Source organism: Micropterus dolomieu, linkage group LG16 (genome assembly GCF_021292245.1).
Source record: "Micropterus dolomieu isolate WLL.071019.BEF.003 ecotype Adirondacks linkage group LG16, ASM2129224v1, whole genome shotgun sequence".
In the NCBI taxonomy this organism is placed as follows: Eukaryota; Metazoa; Chordata; class Actinopteri; order Centrarchiformes; family Centrarchidae; genus Micropterus; species Micropterus dolomieu.
Genome location: NC_060165.1, coordinates 14,135,233 through 14,145,933, shown reverse-complemented (window position 1 = coordinate 14,145,933; position 10,701 = coordinate 14,135,233). Strand labels below are relative to the sequence as shown.

The 10,701-nt window shown below is 40.6% G+C and overlaps 1 protein-coding gene across 1 annotated transcript in view; it reads right to left on the bottom strand.

Moving 5' to 3' along the window:
* Positions 1–10,701, bottom strand: part of ube2h (ubiquitin-conjugating enzyme E2H (UBC8 homolog, yeast)) — a 29,750-nt gene that overhangs the window by 7,722 nt on the left and 11,327 nt on the right. Inside the window, exons 2-4 of the mRNA XM_046071845.1 lie at positions 4,582–4,658; positions 3,443–3,517; positions 3,310–3,349 (exon numbers count right to left, since the gene is read on the bottom strand). Coding sequence (XP_045927801.1) covers positions 3,310–3,349; positions 3,443–3,517; positions 4,582–4,658 — 192 coding nt within the window. The remainder of the gene's footprint in view (positions 1–3,309; positions 3,350–3,442; positions 3,518–4,581; positions 4,659–10,701) is intronic.

Below are 10,701 nucleotides of genomic sequence, written 5' to 3'. Positions count from 1 at the left end.
CACAGAATCCACGTTGCTTGAAGTCCAGTGTAAAGTTTCCACAGTCAGTGATGGTTTGGGGTGCCATGTCATCTGCTGGTGTTGGTCCACTGTGTTTTCTGAGGTCCAAGGTCAACGCAGCCGTCTACCAGGAAGTTTTAGAGCACTTCATGCTTCCTGCTGCTGACCAACTTTATGGAGATGCAGATTTCATTTCCCAACAGGACTTGGCACCTGCACACAGTGCCAAAGCTACCAGTACCTGGTTTAAGGACCATGGTATCCCTGTTTTTAATTGGCCAGCAAACTCGCCTGACCTTAACCCTATAGAAAATCTACGGGGTATTGTGAAGAGGAAGATGCGATACGCCTGACCCAACAATGCAGAAGAGCTGAAGGCCACTATCAGAGCAACCTGGGCTCTCGTAACACCTGAGCAGTGCCACAGACTGATCTACTCCATGCCACGCCCCATTGCTGCAGTAATTCAGGCAAAAGGAGCCCCAACTAAGTATTGAGTGCTGTCCATGCACATACTTTTCATGTTCATACATACATTTCTAAAAATCCTTTTTTGTATTGGTCTCAAGTAATATTCGAATTTTCGGCGATACTGAATTTGGGAATATCATTAGTTGTCAGTTTTAATCATCACAATTAAGTGAAATAAATATTTGAAATATATCAGTCTGTGTGGAATGAATGAATATAATAACCAAGTTTCACTTTTTGAATGGAATTACTGAAATAAATCAACTTTTTGATGATATTCTAATTATATGACCAGCACCTGTAGTTATAATGCTACACTAATTTGAGAGTCTGGGGGATGTGTTGACTTACAGTAGTTAAAGCGGCCATTAATTGTATTGCACATTACATGGTTGTGCTCTTTAAGTGAAAAACAGGTTACAGTTACAGAATTCCTTATAGCTATGCAGTGTTATAAGCAGCCTGGACTGAATGCAGCAGGTGATACAACATTCATTATAACCACGAGTGACTTGAGACTTTGACTCCAGCTCAGAGACTTGAGACTTGACTTGGATCCTAGCTCAAAGACTTGTGAGCATCTCTGCCATAAGTACACCAATGACAAAGCAATAATGGAGTCTTGACAAACTCCACTGTTAGCTCTTGTTAGCTGGCTAAATATGTTGTTAACCAAAGATATTTACAGAAAAAGTTATATTGATATATTTACATTATTTATATGTTGTTTAGGACTAGATGTCCTAGTTGGGGAGGAGGCATACAGTCCCCTCAAAAGTATTGGAACAGTAAGGCAAATTCTTTTGTTTTTGTTGTTCACTGAAGACATTTGGGTTTAAGATCAAAAGATGAGTATGAGACAAGAGTTCAAAATTTTAGCTTTTATTTCCTGGTATTCACATCTAGATGTGTTAAACAACTCAGGACATACCACCCTTTGTTTGAACCCACCCATTTTTCAAGTGAGCAAAAGTATTGGAACATGTGACTGACAGATGTTTCTTGTTGCCCAGGTGTTACCTTTTAGGTTGATTGTCCAAACATTAAATAGCTCTGCATGACTAGTCTAAGTTTTCATCCTTGGTTCAAACCTATAAAGACATTTGCATTTCCTGTTAAAGAGGATAAACCAACATCAAGACCAGAGAGTTGTCTATGGGAGAAAAGCAAGCCATTGTCAAGCTGAGAAAAGATGGAAAAATCGACCAGAGCCATTGGACAAACATTGTGCATAGCAAGCACAACAACTTGGAATGGCCTGAAAAAGAAAGAAACTACTGGTGTACTGAGCAAACCACTCATCAGCAGAAGAATAATAAGGCCAGATTGATATTTGCAAAGAAGCACAGAGATGAGCTGCAAAAGTTCTAGAACACAATCTTATGGACTGATGAGACCAAGATTAATCTCTACCAAAGTGATGGAAAGGCCAAAGTGTGGAGAAAGAAAGGAACTGCTTATGATCCGAAGCATCCAAGCTCATCTGTGAAGCATGGTGGAGATAATGCCATGGCTTGGGCGTGCATGGCTGCTTCTGGAACTGGCTCATTAATATTTATTGATGATGTAACTGTTGATGGTAGCAGCAGAGTGAATTCAGAAGTGGACAGAAACAATTTGTCTGTCAATTTACAGAGAAATGCATTGAAACTAATCGGGAGGAAGTTTATCATGCAGCAGGACAATGAGCCAAAGCACACTGCCAACAAAACAAAGAACTTCATCAGGGGGGAAAAGAGGAAGGTTTTAGACTGGCCAAGTCAATCACCTGACCTTACCCCAATAGAGCATGCATTTCACCTCCTTAAGAGGAGACTGAAGGGAGAAACACCCCGAAACAAACAAGAACTGAACTTTACTACGGTAAAAGCCTGGAATAGCATCACAAATGAAGAATGCAACAGTTTTGTGATGTAGATGGATCCCAGGCTTGAGACAGTTATTGTAAGCAAGGGTTATGCCACCAAATATTAAATGTTATTTTCTTTAAGATTATTTGTTCCAATACTTTTGCTCACACATCTAGATGTGAATACCAGGAAATGAGAGCTGAAATTCTGAACTCTTGTCTCATACTCATCTTTTGATCTTAAACCCAAATGTCTTCAGTGAACAACAAAAACAAAAGAATTTGCCTTACCGTTCCAATACTTTTGGAGTGGACTGTAGGTTTAGCCTGTTCAGCAGGCCTTCTCAGAGACCAACCTTCACAGACTGTGTGTCCGTCAGAGGATCTGGCCTCTAAGCACTGGATTAACAGGCCCAGAGAAACAAAGAGCTTGGCCAGGTTCAATATTTGTGTGATTTGCTGCTATTAGTCAAAACTGGTGGCTCAACATATGTTCATTTTTTATTATTTCAAAGTAGGGCTGCAACTAACTATTATTTTCTTTATCAATAATCTGCTGATTACTTTCAAGATTATTTGTTTAATTTAGAAAATGTCAATAAAAATTTGTGAAAATTGCTCAAAACAATTTCCCAGAGCCCAAAGTGACATCTTCAAATTGCTTCTTTTGTCCAACCAAGAGTCCAAAACCCAAAGACTATCATTAATGACAATGAAAAGCAGCAAATAGTTGGTCATTCATTTGCTTTGGATTGATTAATCGTTGCAGCTCTATTTCAAAGCTTAGAATGTGAGCAAGCAGTATAGAAAACATTAGGAAACATTGATGAATTCAACCAATGATTTAAGTTGAATACAAACAGAATACAAAGCCTTTATACGAGTGTTAAGGACCAATAATCCAATTGTCACACAGCCCCTCTAGTCTCAAATTAACAAACCCATTAAAAAACCATGATACTTCAAATACATGACTGAAATCAACTTACGCTTCGTCAATGTTGGGATGAAAAATCTTGTTCATGAATCCTGAAAAAGCAAGGAAGAGATGAGGACAGAGTAAAAAATAAAAGTGAATTGGAACTGATCTTATCGTCATTCATGCAATAGTAGAGGCCCTACCTATTGATGGCGATTTGAAAGGGTATTTGTCAGGAAGATCTACTCGCACCTTCCACACGCCTCCCTCGTATGGTGCTGTACATGAGGAGGACACACACACGCACACAAAAAAAAAAAATCATATTACATCCTTCATGCACTTTGGGGTTATATCAATTTTCTGCACTCCTTTCTCCTCTGCACAGAAACACAACAGAGAGGACCACTTGAGAAATGAGCTACACATACCACTTCCCTTTGCCATTTTCTTTTATTCTATGCAGTGATGTATTTCAGCCCAGGAGAATTCTTTACTTCCAAAACACTTCATATAATACACTGACATCAAAGAGGAGGATAATGAGATTGTGTGAATTTGAGGCGCTCTCCCAGAATAGCTGTGTGTAACAGGACCCTTATGTACTGCACTGACACTGAAACAGCACACAGATGACTGAAAAACACACTTGTTGAGGATGAATGGCGGTGAGCACGTGCATACAAAACACACACACACACACGGTGCTGTTTCATTCTGGATAGTTTTAAGACATCATTAACAGGGTCAAACACCCACTTCCTCTCCTTACTGATGTGTAAGTGGCAGCGGTTTTTAGTGTGACAGATGTTGCGAGCAGCATACGAAAGAAGTATTTCCTGCTGACGAGGCCAGTCTCCTCGTCCAAAGCCTGGCTACTCAGTTTCACACATTGTGGCCTCATGCCTGGTTTCAATCCATTTTACGTTCTTGGCCTGCTGTGACGAACCTCTCTTTATGTTCCAAACAGGAGATTGACTGACATTGCTGTGCCTGCTGCCATCAGGACAACATGTCCTGTCACTTCATGCTCTGGTTAGAGCTTAACTAAACATGAGATGTGGTCAGAGCAATGTGAATCTGGTTTTACAACCATTTTTTGTGTGTTAAATGTTTGAGAAGGAGGATTAATGGGAGAACATTCAAGATCCAAAAAGGACAAACACACAAATAAATGTTTCCTAATTAGTTGTTGTATCTTGAAACCTGTAAGAAAACACATCCCTAAATCTTATGGCCACTATCTGGGGCACATTAATGAGCCTGAATGAGGCAAATTAGGAAACTTGTTTAATGTGTCAGGAGAAAAAGTAATTTTTGTTAAATCAAGAGAAACACTTACTTCCTTGTGGTCCGAAAAACTTCACTACAAATTCATTGAGTCCGCTGAGGATGGTGACTTCATGCTTGCTCTCAATGCTGCAAGGCTGTTAAGGACAACACACACGACTGCATACACATAAACAAACAACCCGAGGGACCACAATAATGAACAATTCTTTAATAATATTCAGGATCACTAACACTTTTGCCTATCTGAAATGGTAATTCCGCTGCAGTTGCTTCCCAGTGCAACACATCATCACATGCTTTGCTGCAAGGAAGACAAAGACAGGAGCAGAGTTTGACCTTTTTCATCTCTCCAACCAAACATCATTCTTTCATATCATACAGAGTTATGGAAACTAAAGAGAGAAACAATAGCTTTGGACAAGTAATGAAAACAAATCAATGCAGGAAATTTACGCTTGGATTCTGTTCTGACCCCTAGTCCTGGAGACTTACTTTCAATGGCAATCGATCACTTCATTTTCTGCACCTTGAATGTCCGTCACACTGAATGTGAAGTATGCCGGCCAGTGATTCCACAACAAAATAATCATGCACACTGACAACAGCCAGTGGATCATATTTCACCCATGCTTCATGCACTGTGCAGGTCTCCTTCCACCGGTCACATAAGCCCCCTCCAGGATAAAACAGTCCCTAGAGAAACCCAGTGCAGACGGCCATCTCCTTACAGACAAGCCCTGATTATGTTAGAACCTGTACTCCTGGCTGGTTTTAACATTAGTATAAAATATCACACAAAAACAACTTAGTTTGTAGTAATCCATTTCTGCTTAAATTTAAACCAGGTGCACAGTAGGAAACTTAAGTGGAGAATCTCCCCCACTATCTATAACAGACACACTTCGGTCTCACATACGTGCTCATGCCCTGCTTCAACATTTACATTGGTCGGGGGGATGACTAACTCCTATTTCAGATGAAATTACATGACATTCCTCAGATGGACCAGAATGTCTCCATTAGTCCAAATAAGCAAATAATCCAGCCAGAGAGAGAAAAGCACTCGACAGGGCATGTCAACAATCGTGCAAGTTACTGGACTGAGATGTGCTTTGGGTCATTTTGTGCTATAAGGTCACAGCCACTTAATATCTCATAGTTGCAAGGCTTAGGCTTCTTTGACGAGCCTAATTTTCATCATTAATTTCTGACGATTTCAATTGCTGTTTAATACTCCGATTGGTCAAGGCAGAAGCTCTCAAAAGGATTTGAATCTAACCCTCTCCATGCGACCGACTGCAGATAATGTAGATACTGTGAACATTCAAGTGTACAGACGCTTAGATGTCAACTGCAGACATGAAAAAAAAGGACAGCTTGACCAAACGGTTTAACTTGTGATTTCTACCATGTTTATCTGTTTTAATGCAATTCATCTCCCAACCTATAAACAGACTGAGATTTAGAAAATGTGTATTTATCCACATCATCTACCACAGGAGAAGTTTATTATGGTTAATGGAGGAAATAATCACTCAGTGTTTTCCTATGCAACTCCAGTTACAGCCATAACTGCAATAACAACCCCTAACCTTTTTTTATTCAGTGCATAAGGCAAATCCAACATTACAGCTATGTGCATATCATTTTTGCACTGCCTGATGATTTTTGATTTCCACTCCAATGTAAAATCATCCCAGAGAAACGATTTCCCTTTCATATGAGTGGAGGGAAGAAGCGCTGAATATGAAATCGAAACAGAGAGACTTAAATGAAAAAAAGAGATAAACAAAAAGAGAAAATAATAAATAAACGAGAAAAATAATAAATATAGACAAAAGAGAGGAAAATTATCACAAAATGAGAGTGAAAAACCGACATTATAGGCAGACGGTACAAGAGATGGGATAAAAATCAGTTTTCCACATTATACTGCGGCAGCTGGCTTGTCAATCCTGATTGAGTGTGTGCCTCATTGGCAGTAGCACTGACCCCCAAAGGGTTAAATTAAACTGGAGGTTATTTTAAGCTCTGGTTGTGTCTGCGAAGAACAGACTGAATCCCTGGCTTCAGCACGGAAATGTGTCATTGTCAGACAGAAGAGGAACCTCTCTGTTCTGACTTGCGTTAGAGTCAAGAAGCCATTCTGAGGCTCTGTGATGTGAAGTCCAAGGCAGAATCAATAATCACTAACACCAGGACGACAAAACAACAACCAGCTATGTGCAATCAGAAGACTCCAGTCAGACTACACACATTGTGTTTACATTCTGCAAGCTCACCAAGCTCTTCATGTAAGGATATCTATGCATCGTACTGGTATGTGAGTGAATGTGTGTACAACCACACGAGAGAGGGAAGCAATGCGAGGAGGGGGGGATGGTATGGACTGCGTGTGTTATGTTACAGAAGAAAGCAGTGAGGGATAAGCTATTAATGGGGTTGAAGCAACACTGATTATGTTCCAAGCTAATTTACATTAGCCATACTGACAAACAAATCAGAGAAGAACTGTGCTCACTGCGCAAAATTACATTTTTACAGTTACCCTTTAGTTGACAGTTAAGGGAACAGGTTTACAGGACAGCGTGAGATCACTTAACAAGGCAGCAAAATTACAAGTGAGCAGAAACGCAAAGGTCGGAGTGTTGGATCTGTAAATATTAGTGTTACCATAGTGAGATCATATGAGAGAGGTAGGTAGGGAAAGAGTAGCTCACATAACACTGACTGATTTCTCACATACTGTTACACTCACATGACAATGATGCACACTCACAACCACTTGTAAGCAAATGTAAGTGTAGTCAAGACTCACAAACAATCGCATTAATTTTCCATCAGTGACTATGGCTGATGGACAGAGCACCTTCCATCTATCCCGACCCTCACAAACACCATCACCCATCAATCCCGCCATTCCTTACAAAACACCTAGGCTATTAATATTTATATGAGTGCAGCGTTTGTTGATTTGCCTGGTTAAAAACCATAGCAGCAACATGCACACACACATTACTCACCATCTTTATCTTAAGGAACAATCTTTGGCTTTGACGTCTACTACAACTCTCACACATCCTCTCATCTGTGTCTTAGGTAAGGCCAGTCTCAAAACTATTATTTTACATTGACAGGACTCTGGCCTTCTTCCATGTCATCATGAGACAACACTCTAATCCACTGGCCTTTTGTTTAATACCGGGAGACCCAAAGCTCCAAGCACTCATTCCTTCCACCCAGTAAATAACTACTAATTCACTGTCAAACAGCTCCCTCCTCTTATGGAGGAGTTTGGCAGGCCTGTTAAAACAGAAGTAAGTTCTTGGTAGAGCTTTTCCCTACTGTGTGATGGAGTGGAAGATTTATTCAGAGTGTAGATGACAAGCAGTTGCTCAGCCAGCCAAATAGAGAGAAGAAGAACAAGTGGATGGTCACAAATCTGGATAGGCAGGACATACAGAACATACCAATTAACTATGTGCTGCAACCAAGGCAAACTGATTTAATCTAAATAGCTGATAAGAAAACAATACAGAAACAGTGAGTTTACATGTACATTATTACATTTATATTGGCGCACTAAAATACACTCACCGGCTACTTTATTAGGTGCATCTGTTCAATTGTCGTTAACAAAAATAGCTAATCACCCAATCACATGGCAGCAATTCAATGCATTTAGGCATGTGGACGTGGTCAAGACAACTTGATGAAGATTAAACCCAGCATCAGAATGGGGAAGAAAGGGGATTTAAGTGATTTTGAACATGGCATGGTTCTTGGTGCCAGACGGGCTGGTCTGAGTATTTCAGAAATTGCTGATCTACTGGGATTTTCACGCACAACCATCTCGGGTTTACAGAGACACTAAAAATATCAAGCGAGCGGCAGCTGTATGGACGAAAATGTCTTGTTGATGTCAGAGGTCAGAGGAGAATGGGCAGACTGGTTCGAGATGACAGAAAGAAAACCAAGGTATACAGAATACTATCTCCGAACGCACAACATGTCGAATCTTGAAGCAGTTGGGCTACAGCAGCACAAGACCACAGCTGACTCCTGTCAGCTAAGAACAGGAAACTGAGACTACAATTCACACAGGGTCACCAAAATTGGACAATAGAAGATTGGAAAAAACACTACCTGGTCTGACGAGTCTCGATTTCAGCTGCTACATTCAGATGGTCAGAATTTGGCATAAACAACATGAAAGCATGGATCCATCCTGCCTTGTATCAATGGTTCAGGCTGGTGGTGTAGGTGTAATGGTGTGGGGGATACTTTCTTGGCACACTTTGGCCCCTTAGTACCAACTGAGCATTGTTTAAACGTGACAGCCTACCTAAGTATTGTTAATTAAGTTGCTGACCATGTCCATCCCTTCATGACTACAGTGTACCCATCTTCTGATGGCTACTTCCAGCAGTATAATGCACCATGTCACAAAGCTCAAATCATCTCAAACTGGTTTCTTGAACATGAAAATGAGTTCACTGTACTCCAATGGCCTCCACAGTCACCAGATCTCAATCCAATAGATTAACTTTGGGATGTGGTGGAATACGAGATTTGCATCATGGATATGCCGACAAATTGTGATGCTATTGTCAATATGGACCAAAGTCTCTGAGGCATGTTTCCAACACCTTGTTGAAAGTATGCCACAAAGAATCAAGGTAGTTCAGAAGGCAAAAGGGGGTCCAACCCGGTACTAACAAGGTGTACCTAATAAAGTGGCTGGTGTACATATATATAATATTCATGACTGAAAGAACTAGATCGTGGGTACAAGCGGCCAAAATTAGTTTTCACAGGGGGGTGGCTGACTTCTTCTCCCTTAGAGATAGAAGCAAAATCATCCATGAGGAACTCATACAGTATAACCGCTGCTCATTTGCGTCGAAAGGAGCCAGCAGAGGTGGTTCACACATCACAAGGATGCCCACTGGGCGCCTCCCTAGGGAGGTGCTCCTAGCATGTCCAGCTGAGAGGCGGCTTCGGGGGAAGACCCAGAACTACGTGGAGAGAGATCACCACCACCACACTGGCCTGGAATTGCCTCAGGCTCACATTTCAATTCACCTATATTAATGTGCATTTAAACACACTCATCACCTACCCAGGATTAAACATGTTTTAGGAAAAATGACTTCTCACAACAGCGTTTTGATCAAGGTTGTGTATTGACTTGTTCCCTATTCCCAGCATAATGACAATCTGTTCATCCCCCCACCTTGGATTAGTATAGATAAGTCATAATCTGTGGATAGCACCAGGTCAATATCCTTTAACACACACTTCCTATCTGATACACAGAGCCCCATCAATTCAGAGGAACACACATCCTCACTGCAGTTTCTCAGACAACTCCGAAAGCCAGGAAATGTAACACAGGAGAAGGAGAAGACAGGAGACTTAACACCATTTCACTGCATGACTTTCTCATATAATGACATACTGGCTTGAAAACACTCACACTTGAAAACATGGTGTAGAAAGAAATGGTCTAAAAGAACCATCTCCAGATGACCAATTATACTCTTTCAAAGGTTTCAAAGTTTATCCAAGTACTAACGTCAATGGTACCCTGATTTTGAACTTTATAAAGCACATTTAAATGCCTCAAGAGTAAAAATATGCAGTCAATAGCATTTACGGTTATGGTCTAGACATGTCTTGTTTTCCTTCTGGTCCATTCAGGCCACGATGCCAGTCTAACTCTGGACCAAAATATCCCATCCTGACCAACCTCTGTCTAAGTATGGAAAACAAACACAACAGGGAATCATAAACAGCACTGTCAAACAATGTGGTGTTGACTATGCTATGTAAAATGTCCCTCTTTAGAAACACAAGTTGTTGATCTGGTAAAAAGGGAGGCACTGGCTAGTTTCAAAGCAGTTCCTTGTATCACCTTTCTTTTGGGGAGAGGAAGGATAAGCCTACCTTCCCGTCAACAGGGTGAGGTAATACAATTTGAAAATCCAGTTTCATCCTATTTTTATCCCCCTCATTTTTTGTTTTCAATTTCTGAAAAACAAAGCTATCAAAAAGTGCCAGCACACTTTACAATAGCTCTATCAGCACAAAAAGAACAAAACATTTCATCACATACCGTACATCTGCATGTCTTTGGCATGGTAATCAAATTCAAAAAGACTAAACT